General features: G+C 48.9%; 1 protein-coding gene across 1 annotated transcript in view; it reads left to right on the top strand.

The window, feature by feature from the left end:
• Window positions 1–14,736: 14,736 nt before the first annotated feature.
• Castor2 (cytosolic arginine sensor for mTORC1 subunit 2) overlaps window positions 14,737–22,677 on the top strand; it is a 41,416-nt gene continuing 33,475 nt past the window's right edge. The window contains exon 1 of the mRNA XM_057764863.1: window positions 14,737–15,145. Within this exon, the coding sequence (XP_057620846.1) occupies window positions 15,033–15,145 (113 nt within the window). The 5' untranslated portion in view covers window positions 14,737–15,032. The remainder of the gene's footprint in view (window positions 15,146–22,677) is intronic.

Raw genomic sequence — 22,677 nt, 5'->3', positions numbered from 1 at the left:
TCTACCCAGGTGGCTGTACCCCTCTACCAACACCTTCAAGCCAGCTACTCAGACGCTAGGCACAGGCCAGACCACTAGGGAACTCCCAAGGCTCAGGGACCCCAGTACGCCTTCTAGCTGAGAATTCGGTACCATCTGCCTGGAAAGAAACCACTGTCGCCTGTCTCTACTTCCCCGCGCCAACTGGGAACAGACTGGAGTGACAGCTGACGGGATCTGAGCACGAGGACATTAAGACGAATCAGCAAACATCATTTCACCCGGGCTTCATGGTAGTTTGTTTCCAAAAAGTCAATACTTGAGCTGACAAGATGGCTCGGTGGGTAAAGACTCATGAGGAATCCTTATTTCTCTAGCTTCCGCGTACCCACCTCTGCAATGGGAACAAAAAGCCAGACATGGTGGCAAAATCTGCAATCCCAGAACACAAGTTAGCCAAGGTGGGAGAATTATGAGTTCCGGGCCAGGCTAGACTACAGAGTGAGATTCTGTGTCAGAGTAAATAAAAAAAAAATAAAGCCACAAGGTGCCTCAGGGGGGTGAAGATGTTTGTCACAAGCCTGCTGACTTGAGGTCAATCCCTGGGACTGGGACCCACATAGCGGAAGGAGAGATTCAACTCACGTAAATTGTCCTCTGACTTACACACACTTACAGACATGCGCACGCGCGCGCACACATACATACACACACAAAGTAATAGAAAATAATAGAGTAAAATAAATAAAATGATTTTTAAAATAAAATCGATGGGAAGAAAAGCGGCATACTGATTTGCAAAGTTTGTAATGTGGTAGTCGGGATGAGAAATGTCCCATAGGTTCAGGTGTCGGAACACTTGGTCCCCAGATGGTGGCGCTATGTGATGAGGTACCGTAACAGCCTCGATTGAGAATGTAGTTCACTGGGGGTGAGCTTGAGGAGTTACAGCTTCACCCCACTTCCAATTTGCTCTCTCTGCTTCCCGTTTGCAGTTGAATATGTGATCTCTTAGCTCCTGCATCCACGCCTGCCTCTGGCTGCCATGCCTGCCCACTTTGATGGGCTTTGGTCCCTCTGGAACTGTAAACCAAAAATAAATCTCGTCCTTAGATTGCCTTTGGTCATGATGCCTTATCACAGCAACAGAAAAATAGCTAACAGATACGACAAACGGGGACTTAGTAGATTGGCCTACAAGACAAGAGCTGAGCAGTCCAACTATGACCATCTGCATGCTGGGGAGACTGAAGACCCCATAGCTGCCTGATCTCCAAGTAATGGCGCATGACAGCGGAGCATCAAACTCCATAGGCGGAGGCTGGTGAAGTCCAGGGAGAAAAAGTTTAAGTCACATAACTGTTGAGTTCCTCAGCATATCTCTGCCGGTAACTGGCAGATAAGGCGAGTAGAAATCAGGTAAGTTATAGTTAGCGGTGTATTGTTTTTATTTTTAACTGTGATAATACGCTTGGGTCTGGGTGAGAGTGGGAAGCTGTTAGGTGAGATGCCGGCAGTGCCCAGAAGAGAGCGCCAGATCCCCTGCAGCTGGAGTTACAGGTGGTTGTGAGCCGCCTGATAAGGGTGATAGAACTGAATTCAATACCCGCAAGCTCTTAACTCCTGAACCAACTCTCCACCCCAGGGTACAACACAGTTTAATTGAGCCAGTATAGTGTCTTTGGCCTGTAATCCCGACACTCAGGAGGCTGGTAGAGGCTTGACGACCGTCTGAGTTCAAGGCCAGCCTGGACTATATAGTTTGGGAACTTGTCTTTTGTTAAAGGCTGGATATATAATTCAATGATCAATTGCCTAGGATACCCCAGTAAAAGACTGGGGGTGTAGCTCTGTGGTAAAGCAATTGCCTGGCATGTGTGAGGCTCTGAGTTCAATCCCTAGCACCATTAAGAAAACAAAAAAAGAAAAGAGTGCTAGGCCCCATAAATGTGATAGCCTAGAGTGTATCAGTTCCTGAAACACAGTCTGCCCAGAACTCACAACAGAGACAGAAAGTCTTTATGTGTATCCATCTATTAAAGGCATTGAATCAACAATTAATAATGTTCTAAAACAGAAAGTGCCAGGCCCAGATGGGTTCACAAACATTTAAGAAAGAAACGGTGCCAACTCACTACGATCTCTTCCAAAAAGAAGCAGGGAGAACGTTGTCTGAGTGGTTCTGTGAGACCAGCGCTGTCCTAATGGCAAAACCAAAGGAACAACAGGAAAGGGAAACTACAGACCAGTCTTCCTCGTGAACACAGAGGTAAAAATAACACTCAGCAAAGCGTCCACGAATCATGGGGCCCGTGCGATGCTCCGCGGATAGAGGGACTTGTTGGACAAACCTGGTGACCTGGTGTCCAAACTAGTCGGAAGGAGAGAACCGAGTCCACAAAGCTGTCCTTTGACCTTCTGCACAAACACACAAAAACGACAACAAATATGTGTATGTGTGTAATGCATTGTATGTATATGTGTGTGTATATATATATATATATATATATATGTATGTGAATCAAATCCAGCAACCTATACAAATTATTCACAGAGACTGGAGAGATGGTTCAGCAGCTAAGGTCAGATTCCAGTGTCTATATAACAAGCCAGGTGTCTCTCACACACACCTGTGACCCTCAACTCTGAGGGGGCTGAAGGCAAGAGGATTGATGGGGCTTACAGGCTTCCAATCTAGCTGGGAAAATGTGAGTTTAGGGATTAGAAAGACCCTGCCTCAAGGGAATAGGTGGAGAGGGACGGGGAGACTATCTGACGCCCTCTACTGGCCTCCATGCAAATTCACACACACACATAAATAAATAAATAAATAAATAAATAAATAAATAAATAAATACTCTTTAAAAGGATAAAAGGTAGCTGAGTGGTGGTGGCGCACACCTTTAATCCCAGCTCTTTGGAGGCCCAGGCAGGTGGATCTCTAAGAGTTCAAGGCCAGCCTGGTCTACAGTGTAAATTCCAGGACAAGCTCCAAAGCTACACAGAGAAACCCTGTTTTAGACCCAAGAAGAAGAAGAAAAAAGAGGAGGAAAAGGAAGAGGAGGAGGAGAAGAAGGAGGAAAAGAAAAAGAAGAATTAAAAATAGTTACACAGCACGGCTTCTAGGCTTCTAGTTTAGCTGTGGTTTTGGAAGGTGGTGGCCAGGGGAAATGTTGGGTCCTTTACAAATTGTAATACTGATGGTGCCTCCCAACCCATCTGTAATGAGGTCTGGTGCCCTCTTCTGGCCTGCAGACATACACACAGACAGAATATTGTATACATAATAAATAAATAAATAAATAAATATTTTAAAAAAAAACAAAGTGTAATACTGGTCTCTTGGAAGGATTTATGTCTCATAGAATGGGATTAGTTCTTTCAAGTGCGGTTGTTCTAAAAGAACTGTCCTGGTCCCTGTGTTTTCTGCCTCTCTCGGGTGCTAGCTATCATGTAGTAACAGGTTCCTTGCCAGAGACCATGTTGCTTGAACTTGCGAGGCGCTGGAGCCTTAAGCCAAACAAACAAAAAAAAAAAAACACAAAAAAAAAAACTCTTTTCCTCATGCATTTTCCAGCAACGGGTATTCTGTCATGACAATAGGACACAGATAAACACTAGGGACCACAGAATCGTCCGAGTGACAGGACAATCTTGAGATCTTAAAACGGCAAGTTCTGAGCCCAGCCTGGGTCTTCCCAAAGCCTAGCCATTTTTGGCAAATTTCCTTGCTTCTTGGTCTGTCTATTTATTTGTTTTGAGACAGATACTCATTTAGCCTGAAAATCCCACATAGCCCAGAATAGCCTTGTACTCCTCACTTTCTTGCCTCTCCCTCCCAAGTGCTGGGATTGCAGGTGTGCACCCCCACACCCAGTTTTATGTGGCACTGGGGCTTGACCCAGGCCTTTAGGTCTGCGGGCAGGCACTCTACCAACCGCACTACCTATGACGTCTTTTCTGGGTTGGTTTTTGACAAGCCTGGAGCCATTGGTGGCACAGCTGAAGAACAGACCGCTTATTTGGCTATCGCGGGGTTCCATGCCCCTCTGGTGGGGACATTCTGCTCTAACTAGAAAACTCAGGGACACACTCAGAGTACAGCGACCTCAGTGTTGTGGTCTGTACGGAAAGGCTGGAGGCTGGAGGAGCGACGCGCTGAGTGGTTGCTCAAGGAAATGTTCATCACAACCCTGGGAAACGTGAACCACGATTTGGCTATCGGTGATCCAGGCCACACAGCTGTAGCTCCAAGATGGCCCCTCTTCTAAGGGCTGGGACTAGGGTCAGGGTCACGCTACCATCTGGACCAGTCCTTTGGTATGCCCGCCTCCCCACTTGGCTCCCCAGGAACCTGAGAAGCAATACAACACAGAGGGGAGGCGGCCACTTAGGTGTCGCTCGCAGCCACTGTCAAGGGACTGCAAGCTTGCTCAAGTCGCTTCGGTGTGTTTTCAGAACAGAAAAGTCACATCAGCAAGCCCGAGCGGCCAGAGCTGGCAGATCCAGATGTGAACCGCAGCTCCAGCTCCCATCCCATGGATCTAGAGCTTCTTCACACAGCTCCAAGAAGCCCCCGGATGAAGAGAGACTTGCTCCCACCCAGGAGCACCCTTCCTAGTCCTAGTAGCAGGAACAAGGGGAAAATGTAGTCACTATGAAGGATTCTGGATCCTAGGCAGACGTTCTACCGCTAAGTCAGACCCCTAGTCCCTCATTGGTCAGGTACTAGGAGGCGGAACCTGGCTGGAGGGAGCCGGTCATTGGTGGTGTGTCTTTGAATAGCGTATCTTATCCTCCACCCTGTGTCTGTCTGTTTCTCTCTTTGTCAAGTAAGCAGCTTTATGCCGCGCTACCTCCCTACCGCGATGTTCTGCTCTGTTCAAGCCCAAAGTAGCGGGGTAGCGGGGCCACCAAATGGGGATTGAAGGGTCTAAGACTGTAAGTAAACTGTAAGTAAAATCAGTCTTTCTTTTCTTTCTTTCTTTTCTTTCTTTCTTTCTTTTTTTTTTTTTTTTTTTTGGTTTTTCGAGACAGGGTTTCTCTGTGGTTTTGGAGCCTGTCCTGGAACTAGCTCTTGTAGACCAGCTGGTCTCGAACTCACAGAGATCCGCCTGCCTCTGCCTCCCAAGTAAAATCAGTCTTTATTGAAGTCCTTTTCTTTGGCTATTTTGTCACCGCGACAGGAAGCTGAGTAACCCAGCACCCCGGGCCCTAGATGAATTTAGCGGGAACAAAGTGTATTAACAGAAACGTGGCGGCCTTTCCTCATAGGATAGCCATTTAAGGTCTGCAGGATGATTCACGGTGGACCTCTTGATGGTTACAGACCTGTTATCCCAGCTACTCGGGAGATGAAGGGGAAAGGATTAAAAGCAGAAGGCCCGTTCTAGGCAGTTTAGTGAAGAACAAACGGTAAAAAGAGAGGTAGAGAGAGAGAGCCTGGAAATAGAGCAGCTGCCTAGAATCTCCCAGTTGAGGGCCTGGGGGCATAGCTAGCACATCCTAATAAAGTCATTAAATTATCAATCTGTGTCACTGTTGATCCATTGGTGAGGTCACAGTCGTCCAGAGTCAATCGCTCCTCGATGATTAAATCCATCAACTGGGGAACCAACGATTTTGGGAGGACACTTTATAATGAACACATCGCAATACATCTATGCGGCCTGGGTGGAGAAGTGGCGTTGCTGTCTCTGTTAGGTTTCTTTCGCTGCGATGAACACCGTGACCAAAAGCAGCTTGGGGAAGAAAGGATTCATTTCCGCTTACATCATGAAAGGAGGTTAGGACAGAAACTCAAGCAGGGCAGGAACCTGGAGACAGGAACTGAAGCAGAGGTCACGTAGGAACACTTCTGTTTTCTTATAGAACCCAGGACCACAGGCCTAGGGATGGCCCCACCCATGGTGGGCTGGGCCCTCTCCATCAATAATTCATCAAGGAAATGGCCCCACAGAATTGTCTACAGGCCAATGTGACAGAGACAATTCCTCGGTTGAGAGTCCCTCGTCCCAGATATCATCTAAGTTTGTCTCAAATCGACAAAATCCAAGGCGTACAGCTGCTGCTATCGATCCGATCCACAGTGCTTGGGGAGCTAGCGCTGGCTGCCTATGGGGTAGCTCCTGATGGATGCGGTGGCGGGACAGGTGCCCGCAGCAAACCAGAGCCGTATCAGCAGCTTCCTGACACTTTGTCCAAAAGTCTGAGAAAGGGTGCGGACTGTGGTCAAGCTCCTCCCACACTCCTCCCCTCCTCAGGAACCCTGGCGGGAGGGGCTCCCCATGGCCCCATGGCACTGTATGTCAGACTCAAAGCCAGAGCTATGGAGCCTGTCCTGGGACTCGCTCTGTAGACCATGCTGGCCTCGAACTCACAGAGATTCATTCACCTGTCTCTGCCTCCCGAGTGCTGGGATTAAAGGTGTGCGCCACCACCACCACCCGGCTTTTCCCTTCCTTCTTTAAAGGGCTAGAGAGAGAGAGCTCGGTGGTTAAGAGCATTTGCTGTTCTTGTAGAGGACCTGGGTTCGGTTCAGTTCCCAATGACCACGTTAGATGGCTCACAGCCACCTGTAACTCCAGCTCCAGGGGATTTGACACTTTCTTCTGGCACGTGCACTGCACTGTACACACACACACACACACACACACACACACACACGATAGGCTTAAGGAGATACCCAGCCAGCTTGGCTTTCATTACCAGCTTCTCAACTCTGAGGTCTCCTGGCAGATCCACTACACATCTTGACTATCATCCACCTCTGTGACATCCTCCTGGATATGCCAATCTCACTGCCTCAGAAGCTGAGCTGGTGCCCTCCATGTCAAGTACTCTCCACTCTGGCTACTTAATAAATTAAAGTGTGTGTGTGTGTGTGTGTGTGTGTGTGTGTGTGTGTGTGTGTGTGGTGTTTAAACTCAAAACCCATCCTAGGTGACACACTTCCTCCAGCAAGGTCACATTCCTAAACCTCCCCAAACAGTGCCACAGCGCCACCAACAGGCGACCAAGTGTCAAATACATGAGCCTGTGGGGGACATTCTCATTCAAACCACCACAGATAGTTTTTGTGTTACTTTGGCCCCATGAGACGGTGGATGTTGCCACTGTGCAAAGACAGGTCTTGTCACATAGGAAACCATCTATATGAATGTCAGGTGGCTGCCATGGACAGGTGGCCACTAGGTGAAGCCAAGTGTGGGCTGAAAATGACCTGTAAAGGAAATGCTCTCACCATCCCCACCCTGCTTTGCTGTAACCATGACTCTAGAAGTCGCTATGTTGGATCATGGGCCAACATCGCTCTTGTCTCAGGTCATGGCTCTCCAGTGTGAGCCTGTGTCCTGTTCACCTATATACCTGGCAGGAAGCATCCCAGGGCTTCCTATTCAGTAGGTTTAGAATTGGATTTCCATGGCGTTTGGATTTCTAGCAAGGTTTTCAGGTTGTTGGGGAGGAAGGGATGGCAAAGAGTAATGGTCTTCCAACCCTGGCTATAATTTGCAACTATGTGGGGAACCAAAACAGATTTTTTTAAAGGTGGTATATTTATCCAATGTGGCCACATTGGGAAGAGATACATAGAGGTCCAGTAACCCATCTGGATCTTGGCATGAGGTTTAGGTTTAAATAGAGGGCAAAAGACCGGTGAGATGGCTCAAAGGATCACATTGTAGCTGTCAAGCCTCACGGCCTACAGTCCATCCCTGGAACTCAATGGTAAAAGATGAGAACAGAGTCCTGAAACCTGACACACACGCCATGGTACCTATGAACGCGTGCATACACACACAGAGTTAGCTAGTCAGTTAATTAACTAAATTAATTAATGTAATAAAGAGGTTTTCATAACTAAACAAGCCCAGTCAAGGTAAGGTTTGCCCATCATTGACCCATTGTTGTCTGTGCTCCTACAAAAAATGGCCTTGTAATTTATCAGAAGTTAGGGCTGGAAAGGTGGCTCAGTGATTAAAAGCATGTGCTGCTCTTGCAGAGGACCCAGGTTCAGTTCCCAGCAGTGATATCAGGCAGGTCTTAACTGTTTGTAACTCCAGATTCAGGGGCTCCAGCAGCATCTTCCAGCCTTGTAACACCCTGTGCTCACAGATACAAACTCATAGACAGACATACACATATAGAGACAATTTTTTAACAAATCTTTTTTTCTTTAATGAAAGTTAGAGGAAGCAACTGAGGGAGTCACTGTGGGAGGGGGAAAAATCCTACACTGATGATACTTTCTGAGAAAATGCCTAAAGATTCCCACTAAGCCCAACTTTTTAAAGACCCAACCACCAATCAACATACCACAATAAAGAACAAACCTCCAACACTGGAGCCCTGGGGTACAAATCATAACCAAATCATTAGTGATGTTTTTACAAAGAGTCCTCAAGTGATGCTGGCATGAGCCACGATTCGGAAACCCCTATGAGAAAGAGCTATCCAGCTTCAAATTCTACTGCCAGTCATATGCGACTTTGACTATAAAGACATATAAAGAATCTAGGCGTTGTAATGCTCTCCTGTGCTCTTGGGGGTTGGATGCAGGGAAATTACAAGTCTGGGGTCATTCTCAGCTAGTAAGTTTGAGGGCAGCCTGGGCTCCACGAAACCCTATCTAGGGAAGCTAGCGCTCGGTGGCTAAGACACCTTTCACACAAGCAGTGAGCATGAGGACCAGAGCTCAGACCTCCAGCCTGCACAAGAGCTCCCTGTGAGAGGTTTGAAGATGAAGTTAGGCAGAGCATGAACAAGATCCTGGCTTTGATCCTCATACCACCGTCAAGAAACGAAAACAGCACACACAATTTTTGGCCAGGTGTACTGGCAATGCACTCGGGAGGCAGAGGCAGGTAGATCTCTGTGAGTATGAGGCCAGCCTGGTCTACATAGTGGCCAGAGCTATATAACAAAGAGACTATGTCTTTTAAAAAAAAATCCTTGCCGGGCGGTGGTGGCGCACGCCTTTAACCCCAGCACTTGGGAGGCAGAGGCAGGCGGTTCTCTGTGAGTTCGAGACCAGCCTGGTCTACAAGAGCTAGCTCCAGGACAGGCTCCAAAACCACAGAGAAACCCTGTCTCGAAAAAAAAAAAATCCTTGTGGGCAGTCTACCTATATTTCCAGTGCTCAGTCAAAAAGTGAAGATAGGGCGTTCCTAAGAGCACGCTGGCAGGCATGATATTGTAGGGCAAGTTCTGGGTTCAACTGACATTTCAACGTGTAATCAAAATCTCAAAAAATATTTGTGAAATACCTTCCATATTTCCCATGTGGAGTCTTTGAACACCCAGTACATTTTGTACTCACAGAACTTCTCGACTTCAATCACATCTACCAGGGCTGAATGTAGATTTTTTTATGGCTTTGCATAACTAAATTATTTCCAAATGATGTGAGCGTCTTGATCTTGGTTGAACAGAGAATGGCCTGTGCTTTTTTTTATGACTGTTTTTTTAAAATATTTATTTATTTATTATGTATATACAGTGTTCTGCCTGCACATATTCCTGCAGGCCAGAAGAGGGCACCAGACCCCATTACAGATGGTTGTGAGTCACCATGTGGTTGTCGGGAATTGAACTCAGGACCTTTGGAAGAGCAGGCAATGCTCTTAACCTCTGAGCCATCTCTCCAGCCCCTAGCCTGTGCTTTTTTAATATAATATTTATTTATTATGTATACAATATTCTGTCTGTGTGCATGTCTGCAGGCTAGAAGAGGGCACCAGACCTCTTTACAGATGGTTGTGAGCCACCACCATGTGGTTGCCGGAAATTGAACTCGGGACCTTTGGAAGGGCAGGCAATGCTCTTAACCACTGAGCCATCTCTCCAGTCCCCTGGGCTGTGCTTTTTAAACTGAAAGCCTCCCATCCTGGCAAACCATCTTACTCTCAGGGGAAACAGGACAATTGACCAATTTCTCCCGCGCATGTTGGCATATTTTCTAGTGCCTCAACAGTGTGTCAGATTTTAAATGTAAAGAAATTAAAATAATGTTGAGCTATTGTGTCAGTTGGCCATGGCAATAAGCTATGCGAGAGATTCTGTCTCAAAAAGGCAAGGGTTGGGAATGCAGCTCAGTGGATGTTCTCAATCTTCCAGTGTGAGGGGCTGGGGAGTATAATTCAGTGTGTTCAAGAACCTACCTAGAATCCCCTCCTCCCCATAGGGGGCTGGGGTGTGACTCAGTGGTGGAGCACCTGCCTAGAATCCCCCAGTGAGGGGAATTGAAACATGTCTCAATTGTAGAGAGCTTACCTTGAACCATGGTTCAGCAAAAGAACACTTAACTAGAATCTAACAGGGAGGGGCTGTGGTGGAGGGCATCACTCAGTAGGATGTCCTGCACTTAATCCCCAGCCCCCACCACACAAATGGAAACCTTTATGTCACACAACTGTGCACACGTTAGACCCACATGACTAAATCATAAATTCTGGTGGCAGAGCAACCTCCCTCTCCTCACCATGTGCATGTCTCTGTGCCCTTCTGGAGTCTCAGTGGGTTTTTATGCTAGTCATGTCCTGAAAAATTGATTTCACCATCCACTTTCAGGTCACAGCCTGCAGATTGGAAAATCTTGATCTGGCCCACTGGGAGCAGAAGCCAGAAAACCGGCCAGATCCTGATCGGAGTCTTGTTTGTTTTGTTTCGCCACCTGTTAGCTGTTTGGAGATGCTGTACCGCAGGCACGATTCCTTTTCTCAAGTGCAGTTCTGACTGGTTGATACTCAATTATCTTTATTGGTTGTTGTTTTTTGTTTTTGTTTTTTGAGACAGGGCTTCTCTGTGTAATAGCCCTAGTTGTCCTGGAACTCACTCTGTAGACCAGGCTGGCCTCGAACTCACAGAGATCCACTTGCCTCTGCCTCCTGAGTGCTGGAATTAAAGGCGTGCGCCACCACTGCCCAGCCACTCAACTACCTTAACCCTCACTCTAACCATAGTGTGTGTTGCCTTTTAGGGGTCTGAATGCATTGGGGGTGGGGAGGGAAAGAGGTAATTCACAATGTAGCCCAGGCTAGCCTTGAACTCTTTATGTAGCTAAGGATGACCTTGAACTTTTGATCCTCTGCCTCCCAGGTGCTCGGGTTATAAATATGTACCACCAAGTTGGCCTCCTGAATACATTTCTATCTAGACCTTCTAGACCTGTCGAGTCCATTGCAAATGCATAAACTTATGCATGTATGCATTCCCTAAACACTGAATGAGTGGCTGTCCCTCACGTACCAGCTGTTGCTAACAGTGAAAATACAGCAGAGAACAGTCAAAAGTCATTTAATATTTTATTAGGTTTACTTAAAGAGGAAAAGGAGAGAGAGAGAGAGAGAGAGAGAGAACGAGAGAGAGAGAGAATGAGAGAGAGAGAGAGAGAGAGAGAGAGAGAGAGAGAGAGAGAGAGAGAGAGAGAGAGAGAGAGAATACATTTGGAAGCCAAAGGACAGCTTAGGAGGTTGGTTTTCTCTTTCCACTGAGTGGGTCTTGGGAATTGAACTCAGGTCATAAGGCTTGGCAGCAAGCGCCTTTACCTGCTGAGCCATCCCACCAGCTCCCAAAATCACTGCCTTTATGGAACAGAGATTTTTAGAGAAGACAGATTCTTTTAGTTGTTAGTTTTGGTTTTTCCTTTTTTTTTTTTTTTTGGTTTTTTTTTTTTTTTTTTTTTTGGTTTTTCGAGACAGGGTTTCTCTGTGGTTTTGGAGCCTGTCCTGGAACTAGCTCTTGTAGACCAGGCTGGTCTCGAACTCACAGAGATCCGCCTGCCTCTGCCTCCCGAGTGCTGGGATTAAAGGCGTGCGCCACCACCGCCCGGCTTGGTTTTTCCTTTTTTATTGCTTTTATTGAGCTATACATTTTTCTTTGATCCCCTCCCTTCCTCCTCCTCCCATGACCCCCATGCTCCCAATTTACTCAGGAGATCTTGTCTTTTTCTCCTTCCTATGTAGATCCATGCATGTCTCCTAGGTTGTCTGGGGTTGTGGACTATAGGTTGGTTTTTTTCTTTATGTCTAGAAGCCATTTATGAGTGAACACGTACTATATTTGTCTCTCTGGGTCTGGGTTACCTCACTCAGAGACCCTCACTATGTAGCCAAAGTCTGCCATGAATTCACTATGTAGCTCAGGCTGGTCTCCCACTAACAACAATCCTCCTGCCTTGACTTCCAAGCACTGGAATACAAATGTGTGTCATCATGACCAATATCTTATTTGATCTGTTTACAGTGCTGGAGATCAAACTCAGGGTCTTGTAACTGCTGGGCAAGTGCTCTACCACTGAGCTACAAGCCCAGCTTGAAACCTAGTCTCTGAGTGGTCCATTAGGTGTGGTGAGGCATACCCTCACTCCAAGAACTTGAGAGGTAGGAGCAGGAAAATCAAGAATTCTGGGCTAACCTGAGCTACAGGAAACCCAGTCTCCAAAAATTGAGAAAACAAAAATGAGGGGTGGAGAGCTGCCTTGGTGTTTAAGAGAGAACCTGAGTTCCGTTCTCAGAAACCATGTCAAGTGCCTCATGACTACCTGTAATTCCAGCCCCGTGGGATTCAATACCCGCTTCTGGTCTCCTGGGGCACACATACCCACAGTATAGACACAACATACACACAGAGAGACATAAATAAAAACAAATACTACCTAGACTAAGTAAGGGACTGGGGAGACGGCTCCGTGGTTAAGAACACTGGCTGCTCGTCCAGAGAACCCGGGGTTCAGTTCCCAGAACCCACAGAGCAGTTCACAGCTATCTGTAACTCCAGTCCCAGAGGGTCTAACACTCTCTTCTGGACTCCCTGGTCACCAAGCATGCTTATGACATACACACATACACATAGGCAAAGCACCTATATACACAAAATAATGTAATTAAAAAAAAATTAGTTAAAAGTAAACGAAGGGTGGGATTCATCACTTGAGAGTGTGTGCCTAGTATGTACGGAGCCCTGGGCTCCACCCACACCATCGCATAAGCCAGATGTGGCACTGCACACCTGTAATCCCAGCACTCAGGAGACAGAGGCAAGCAGAACTGAAGTCTGAAGTTCAGGGTAATCCTCCACCACATAAAGAGTTGAAGGATAATATGAGAGAAATGAGACCCAGTCTTAAAGACAAAATAAAAATAGAGCAATTAAGGGCTGGAGAGATGTCTCAGAGGTTAAGAGCATTGCCTGCTCTTCCAAAGGTCCTGAGTTCAATTCCCAGACAACCACATGGTGGCTCACAACCATCTGTAATGAGATCTGGTGCCCTCTTCTGGCCTGCAGGCATGCACACACAGAGAATATTGTATACATAATAAATAAATAAATAAATAAATAAATAAATAAATAAATACATAAATAAATCTTTTTTTAAAAAAATAGAGCAATTCATTACTTAAACTACGTGTGCGTGCGCATGCGCGCGCGGTTCCCATGTGGAGATCAGAGGACCAACTACAGGAATCGGTCCTCTCCTTTCAAGGTCTGGGTCTAGGAGGTCTACTTTAGGTCACCAGGCTTGGCAGCAAGAGTCTTTATCCACGGAATCTTCTCGATGGCCCAATCTTAGTGAAATTAAAGCAATAGAGGGATGGACAGGCTATGAGACATACTCAAGATTTTGGGTTTCACACCCTTGTCAGTATGAAGTTTAACGAACCCCTATCTAATAGAAGGGGACTGAGAATGTGAGATAGGCAGGCAGGACTATCCCCCTCCCAAAAAAAAGTTTCCTGTCCGCCTCGCAGGTAGATTGACCCACCACATCCCCCCCCCCCCAAGCATTCTGCCAAAGGGCAAAACCACTAGTCAGTAACTTTAACCTAAAGGATTTCAAAACCTAGTCAGCCATGAAAGACAGGGGGTGGGGGGTACATATTAGCTGAACAGCGCCCCCCTCCCACAGCATGCAAGCCTAGGGTTAGAAATACTAGGGATGACTCTCATTCAGATTCAGGTCCGCTCCCCATCCCTCCCCCGCACTCTCCCCCCTCCCCGAGATCCACAGTTACTTCAGCAGCTTTGCACCCATGATCCCAGAGACCCGGGTCCTGGTTCCCGTGCCTGCCTTATCTCTCTCCTCCCTCACATTTTCCTCAGCAACAAAGCCAAACACAGTACCGGGGTGGGGGGGAGGGGGGGGGGCTTTCACGCTTCCATGCGTTTGGACACGGTGTTCCTTCTGCCTGGAAGGCCGCGCAGCTCTCTCTCTGAGCCGAGCCCCCCCCCCCCCCCGCTTGCTCTCATTCAGCCCTCAGCACCCTTCCACAAGGACCCAGCACCCTTCTCTATCTAACTCAAGCCTTGTCTTTTGCTTTGGCTTCGCTGCGCGACAATCACCGATTCCTCTAAATCTCTCCCCTGGCAGACTCAGGCCTTCTCCAACGCTGGAGTTGTTTGTGGAGGAAAGGGGTTGCTCGGTTGCTCGCTTGACACCCCAGAGAAAGCGCCTAATCCTGAGTTTGAGCGACGACAGAGCATGCACCTAAGCTTAGGTCGGCTCCAAATGTGTCCCATAAGGGTTCTTCTGTGTCCCTGGGGAACCCCGAATCTTGCATTCCGGGTGCACCGTGGCGCAGCAGCCCAGCCCCCCTGGCTTGACATCAGCAAGCTGGAGTAGTCCAGGGGGAAGGGCCGCGTAAAATCGCGAGTATGGACTACAAATCCCGATAGGCATCGCGTAGCCCCGCGGCTGGCGCCTGCGCAGCACTGGCCCGGCGTTTGAGTGGCAAGTTGTTTGTTACAGCGAACACCAGCTGCTGCTGCGCCGGGCGCCGCGCTCCGCCGGGCGCTGTTTGCTTGTCCACCCCGTAGCTCGCTGTACCCCGCAGGTCCTCCCCAGGCCTCCTTTTTTTGCAACTTGCCAAGCTTCCTTTTTTCTGGATCGAGTACAAATCAGTCCAGCACCGAGCACCGGGCCCCCTTCCCTGGGCCGGTTGCCCCAAGGCTTGGGGCGCGCAGGGGGCGGGGGCCGCTGCTCGTCCCCGTCCCCCCCCCTCCCCGCAACTCGGGCCACCGCGGATGATCCGCTGTGGAGGAGCCCTGGGCAGACGATGGAACTGCACATTCTGGAACACCGGCTGCAAGTTGCCAGCGTCGCCAAGGAGAGTATCCCGCTCTTCACCTACGGCCTCATCAAACTTGCCTTCCTGTCTTCTAAGACCAGGTGAGAGAGAGTATGGGGCGAGGGGATGGGGGGGCGCATGGTACCCGCCCCGGGACAGACAAAGAAGCGCACCCCGGGGGGACGCAGTGCAAAACAACTTCATCGCTCCCCCACCCCCCGGGATCTCTGCCATCCTCCAGCATCGGACAAAGCCACCCCTGTGCTCTCTAGTTGGGGGTCCCTTTCACCCAGGTCCCCCCCCGACCCCAACTGCTGCCACCAACACCCAACCCTACCCCCCATCTCAGTCCCTTCCCCGAGATCCTGAGTAACCTCCCCAAATGGCCTCTGATGCATCCGTGAATGAATGAATGAATGAATGAACGAACGAATGAACGAATGAATGAATGAAAAACAGGTGTGGGGATCCGGAGGTGGACATTAACTAACATGCCCCATCCCCCCATTCATCCACCACCACCACCACTCCCCTCCTCCCGGTTGGGCCGGCCCCCCTGTAGCCACTGGCAAGCGGGGAGGGATGGCGCTGAGCTCGTCTACCCCAGAACAGAAAAATCATAAAATCATTAGTAGATGTTTATCTCCAGGTGCCTGCAAGGGGAGAGAGGAGGTGCAAGCAGCGGGGGAGGGGCTGCAGGGCCAGGGTCGCTGGTTTCTTTTCTCTTTGGGGGGTCCAGCGAAGTGGGAGGGAGGGGGGATTTTGAACCATGGAAGGGGAGGAGCAGGCGTGTTTATGGATCTGCCTGGAGGCTGGTCTTGGATGTTGCAGGGGGAAAAAAAATAGTGGAAGGCCTTGGGAGGTAAGAAGAAAAAGAAAAAAGAAATATTTTAAATCTTGGATTTTTCATATTGCTAGGTGTGAGTTTGACTTCATAAACTCCTGTTGGATTAGAGTCGCATTACCTTCTGTTTTTTAATTGCCCTTTTCCCCATGTGGAGTGGGAATTAGAGCAAGCAACGGTTAACTTAAACCTCATTGGCTTACCATTATGATGGGTCTTGGGGTGGGGGGGGGCAGTCAAGGTGAAGATGTTTCAACCTCCCTGTCTAAGGAATGAGTACTTTCCAGGTGAAGATTAAGTTAAATTGACAGAGCGCGCACACACACACACACACACACACACACACACACCTCCTTTCTTCCTAGGCTGTCTTGTCTCCTATGGGGTTGAACTGAGGGGAAAGAGCCTGTTAAAAGTTCTTGCTCAGGGACTTGACTTCAACGTTTTGGAGCTTGGTCAGGGCTATTGTTTGGAAGATGAAGCCAGCTAGGTAGCTTTACATCTGTTTACTTTCTTCTCCGAGGGCTGTTCTCTCTGTGGGGACCCAAGGTTTCACCTCCCTTGTCTGAGGGTAGAACCCCTTGCTCCTTAGATGGCCCCAGGTAAATCATTAAACAGGTCATTTGAAAACAAAGCTAACAGCGCAGATTCTGAACGCTCTCTCTCCCACACCCCAAGCGCAAAAAGCCCTTCTCTCTGTCAACGCCTTCTAATCCCTACCTACATTCACTTGCCCTCTGCCCACCCCCAGGTAATCCCTAGGACCCAGAGGCTGGAGGGAGTGGAGTCCCAACTTCTGGCCCCAGCAGCCTCCAACAGCCCTCTGGTTTCTCCTTTCTTTCTCAGGCTGGAGAAAAGAGGGTTTCAAGGCAGACACTCCTTAGAAAGACCGGAGGAAGGCTGCCTCTGGCTGTTCCCTGTGACTTGGTAAAGGGACTGGCCTTTTTATGGGCATCCCTCATCTGCGGGGCTGCTCCCAGGGTCCAAGTTGAAGGTCTCAAATTAAGACCCAGAGACAAACTCACACTGGCTCACAGGGAAACCTTGTCCCCTTGAAAGGTGGGTACCCCTCCTTCCTTCCAGGATAGGCCCAAGTGACCATTTGCAAGATGACTGAGAGGTCAAAGGTCATCTCCTTGTCTCCAGGCACTGACTCTAGAAACCGCTGAGTGTAGCCGGGTCTGAGGACTGACAACCGGCCGCCCTTATGTACTCTGAGCCCAGGCGTGGCTTCGTGTTGGAATTAGCCCCGGTGGCCCAGGCCAGGTCGCCGTCCTTTCTGTCTCTCTTTGTCCCTCCATGAAATGGACATAGCACAGCCCCGCCCACCTCTTTTTCAAAGAACTGCTTGCTGGGGGTGGGTCATTCAGTTCATGCAAAAACAGCTGTTCACTTATTCACAGCATGAACCATGCAGGTAGTAGACCTTGATTCTTCTCCCCCACCATGTTGGTCCAGATTCCTGTTAGCATCTACCTCCCCACAACGGGGCATCCCCGGAACATCTCACTGCCTGTTTCTACTGGGCCAGGTCCATGCTGTGGCATTTAAGGCCTTTTGAGGAACCTGGATCCAGAACGCTTGTCTTTACCTTGTCTTTACCTATCCCTCCCCACTCTCACGAGGAGACAAACTAGTAACACCCACGGGTGGCCTGCTTTCGCGCCCCTCTTCCCTCCTGAAAATCGTTCATCTCTTCCTGGAATGTCCCCTCCACCTCTGTCAATTCCACTTCAGTCCTCAAGATGATGACATCACCCTGAACCTCCCCAAGCACTCCCCTGCCTCCACCTCCTAGCAGACTTAGTCACTTCCTCTTGCTTTCTCCTCTCTCTCTCTCTCTCTCTCTCTCTCTCTCTCTCTCTCTCTCTCTCTCTCTCTCTCCCCCCTGATGTCTCCTCGGAGTGGAGCACGTAGAACATGGGAAAGGGAATAACACTGGAAATACTCACTCGGTGCCAGGGTGCCCTGAACCCAAGGGATGTAGAGACAGACTGTCCCTCCCTCTCCCTCTGCCTAGCTGAGAGCCCAGTCCAGGGAAGGAAAGGGCTGCTGGAGTTAAGAAAACATGGTCCAAGCCGGGCGGTGGTGGCGCACGCCTTTAATCCCAGCACTCGGGAGGCAGAGGCAGGCGGATCTCTGTGAGTTCGAGACCAGCCTGGTCTACAAGAACTAGTTCCAGGACAGGTTCCAAAACCACAGAGAAACCCTGTCTCGAAAAACCAAAAAAAAAAGAAAGAAAGAAAGAAAGAAAGAAAGAAAGAAAGAAAGAAAGAAAGAAAACATGGTCCAGCAGGGTAGAAGAAAGGAGGTCCAGGCCTAGCGAGATGGCTCAGCAGTTAGGACTGATTGCTGCTCTTGCAGAGGATCTCAGTTCACTTCCTAGCGCCCATGTCAGGTGGCTCACAGCCTCCAGTAACTCTAGCTCCAAGGGATCCAGTGCCCTCTTCTGGCCTCTGCAGGTACCTGCACTCATGTGCGCATACCCACACACATGTACATATAAATGTATAAATGTATGTGTATGATTCTGAATAAAGGAAGGGGGAACCTGAAGACTGGCTAGGGTGGCCTGGAAGCCTACCTGAATAAAGGGGCTTTAGATGATATGCAGTATCTTAATAGGAATTAGGCAGGAGAGGGGATCTAGTCTCTCTATATATAGAAATAGAGACATGTAAATGACATATATCCTAATGTGACGCAGGGAATGACAACTCCGTGACAGAGCTTTTACAAAAAGGAACTTGGAACTCGGGGATTAACTTGCTCAAGGTCATGAGATCAGTGATAGACCCAAGATTTGAGTCTGCATCTCTGTGGATTAAGCTTTGTTTTTGCCAGCACAGGTTACAAAGGAGGCTCATAGTCAGCAGTGCCACCAGCCCTTCTGTTTGCAGTTGCTGTTCAGAAAGAGTCAAGAGCACAGGATCAAACCACTGACCTCCATGTTCCCTTGTACCGCTTTCTTATTTGCAACACTTAGGATTGGACTCGGCCTCCTGCATACAAGGCAAGCACACGCTACCACTGAGCCACACCCCTAACCCCTCACTAAGGGATTCTAGACAGGTGATATACCATTGATCAACACCCCCAACCCCTCACTGGGGGATTCTAGGCAGGTGCTCTACCACTCAGCCACACCTCAGCCCTTCACTGGGGGATTCTAGGCAGGTGCTCTACCGCTGAGCTACCCCTCCGGCCTTTTTCAGTTTTTTTTTTTTTTTTTTTTTAAGATTTATTTGTTTATTATGTATACAGTATTCTGTCTGCATGTGTGCCTGCAGGCCAGAAGAGGGCACCAGATCTCATTACTGATGGTTGTGAGCCACCATGCGGTTGCTGGGAATTGAACTCAGGACCTTTGGAAGAGCAGGCAGTACTCTTAACCACTGAGACATCTCTCCAGCCCCAGTTTTTATTTTGATACAGGGCCTTTATTAAGTTGTCCGGACTGACTTTGAATCACTCTGTAGCCAAGACAAGCCTGGACTCAGGAATTTTCTGCCTCGACCTCCTAAGTAACTGGGAAGACAGACCTGGGCTACGACATCCAACTTGAGTATTTTTCTGGCTCCTTAACCTAGCACTACTCGGGTGTATCTCTCCTCAGGGAAAGCTGGAGCAGGGTATCGGGGCTCCACTTCTACAAGGGGTGTCTCCTGTTGTTCAGCCCCCAGGTTGCTCCTCGGAGACACTATCAAATGCCTAGCTCTGTGCTTGGCTCTGAAATCTATCACATAGTCCCTAAGCATTTGTGGAACAGCATGTTCAGGGCAGGGGTGGGGACAGCCTGACTCAAGCCCCCACACTTTCTATCCACTCATGTTCATTCATTCATTCATTCATTCATTCTCGTTCCTATTCTGTTTCTCTCCTCCCCTCCTTTCCACCCCCCCCACCCTCGTATCCTGGAACTCATTAGGCTAACTGCCCTTCTCCGGCCTGAGAGTGAGCTTCCACCCCTGGATTAAGCTGTACGCTGTACCTAGGTTTAGTTCATCTTACTCTCAGCAGCTCAGTTTCTTCTCCTCTTTGCAGGCTGTTTGGCTAAGTCGAGTGCAGCTTTTAGAGTTGGGGAGATGGCTCACTTGGTAAAGTACCTGTATGCAAGCATGAGTGGCGTGAGTTCGGATCCCCAGTGCTTATATTTTAAAAAATGGCTGAGCAGTAGTGGTGCACACCTTTAAGCCCAGCATTCACAAGGCAGAGGCAGGTGGATCTCTGAGTTTGAGGCAAGCCTGATTGACAAAGAGAAATCCTGTCTTGAAGAAAAAAAAAATGGACTGGAGGCTAGAGATGGCTCAGTGGCCAAGACACACATGCTCCTCTTGCAGAGGACCCAAGTTGAGTTCCCAGCACCCACATTAAGTAATTCACAACCACCTGTAACTCCTGCTCCAGCAAATCCAATGCCCTCTTCTATAACCTGCCATCATGTTTACACATACGTGTGTGCCCCCCATGCAGATATACATAATTAAAAAGAAAACTTTGAAACACGGGGACAATGAACTTCAGGGTTAGAAGAGACTATCTCAGAAAAGGTAGGGTAGAAAAGAAAAAGGGGGAATAGAGAAAAACGGAGGGTGATAACCTGATATCAACCTTTGGTCTCCATGTGAAACATACACGCGTGTGCTTGGGTACACACATGCACCTTCGTGTGCACATAAAAGAGTAACTTTTACTATATACAATATGGTGTGGGAGGACAGATGTCTGCTAACTTCTCAGAGCTGTGACAGGAAGAGCTTGAAGGAGGAACCGTGTCCATCTACTCATAGTATGACAGTACAGTCTGTCATGGCGGGGAAGGCATGGTGGCATTCATAACCAAGAGAACACCGCTATACTCACATTGTGGCAGGCCCAGGAGGGGCTGACAAACAGGAAGTAGGAACCCAGCCATGAAAACTTCAGGGCCTGCCCACAGTGACTTCTTCCAGGGAGACCCCATACCGCAAAGGCCATGCCCTGAAAATGTTCAAGGGCCAAGTGTTTAAGCCTATGGAAGATATCTTAGAACCAGCGTTAATAGTGATGACAGGAGAGTATTCTGGGATGAGCCAGAGAGAAGGCTCAGTCATTAAAAGTACATTCTGCTCTTCCAGAGGACCCTAGTTCAACTCCCAGCACCCACACGGGGTGGCTCACAACCACCTGTAATTCCAGATCCAGGGGATCTGGTGCCCTCTTCTGGCCACTCTAGGCACCCGCACTCACGTGTGCATACCCACACATGTAAACACAATTTAAAAATACCATAAACCATTTAAAAAGTAGTGTTCTTGGCCACCCCGTGGTGGTGCACACTTTTAATCCCAGCACTTGGGAGGCAGAGGCAAATCTCTGTGAGTTCGCGGCCAGCCTGGTCTACAGAACTAGCATTAGTACCGGCAAGGCTACACAAAGAAACCCTGTTTCAAAACAAAAAAAGTTCTTGGCATGGCAGTTTTAACCTAGAAGACAGAATATGGCAGGCTGTAATTGAGCAGAATTGTAAAGTAGGGTTCTCAACTTTCCTAATGCTGCAAACCTTTAATGTGGTGTCTCGTGTTGTGGTGACCCCCAACCATAAGATCATTCCATTGCTACTTCATAACTGTGATTTACTGCTGCTATGAATTATCGTCTGATATGCACCCCCAAAGGGGTCACAACCCCAGGGATGAGAACTGCCGCGGTGAAGGAGGGAGATGTGAAGGCGAAGGCGTAAGTCACAAACAATCTCACGCTAGTTTGGAATTATGATTAATATAATGGTTATTTATTTAAAGGGGAAAAAACTTACAGATCACTGTCCCAGACAACAGCCCTCTGCGCAATCAGGAAGGGAGTCTAGTCGTCGTCGGAAGCGGAGCAGGAAGTAAGAGAGAGCAAGGAGGGAAGTAGCCGCTTTTTTAAAGGGAGAGAGACCACGCCCCAGTGGGCTGGTATCTCAGCGGCTATTGGCTGGAGGAGTGGAAGGACCTCCCGCAACAGAGATGTGAGCCGGGCCCTAAGGAAGTAGGAAAGCTGCATGGAGTCGGTGAGGGGTAAGGAGTCTGTAAGAAGAGATTCCGTGTGAGGAGGACGATGAGAGAGGGTAAGAGGGGAGGGAGCGCAGACTGCAGCGTGCGTTAGATGCGCGTGTGAAACTGTCAAAAGAATAACCTGAAGAGAAGTGCTTCGTGCTGGGCCTGGTGGTATAGGCCTGTCATTCAAATACACAGGAGACTGAGGCATGAGGATCACAAGTTCATGGCCCGCCTGTACTAGAGTAAATTCAAGACCAGCCTAAGCAACTTAGCAGGAGCCTGTCTGAAAATAAAAAAGAAAAAAAATGTTGGGGGTGTGTGGCTCAGCAGCAGAACAAAAACACATGCCTACAATCTAACAATAACAGGTAGGGGCGTGTCTCAGTGGTAGAGCACCTGCATAGAATCCCCCAGTGAGAGGCTGGGGTGTGGCTCAGTGGTAGAGCACCTGCCTAGAATCCCCCAGTGAGGGGGTGGGGTGTGGCTCAGTGGTAGAGACCCTGCCTAGAATCCCCCAGTGAGGGGCTGGGGTGTGGCTCAGTGGTAGAGCCCCTGCCTAGAATCCCCCAGTGAGGGGCTGGGGTGTGGCTCAGTGGTAGAGCCCCTGCCTAGAATCCCCCAGTGAGGGGCTGGGGTGTGGCTCAGTGGTAGAGCCCCTGCCTAGAATCCCCCAGTGAGGGGCTGGGGTGTGGCTCAGTGGTAGAGACTCTGCCTAGAATCCCCCAGTGAGGGGCTGGGGTGTGGCTCAGTGGTAGAGCCCCTGCCT

This window comes from Chionomys nivalis, chromosome 3 (assembly GCF_950005125.1).
Source record: "Chionomys nivalis chromosome 3, mChiNiv1.1, whole genome shotgun sequence".
Lineage (NCBI taxonomy): Eukaryota > Metazoa > Chordata > Mammalia > Rodentia > Cricetidae > Chionomys > Chionomys nivalis.
Note: the sequence above shows the minus strand (reverse complement) of the source record. Positions and strands in the feature narration are given on the sequence as shown.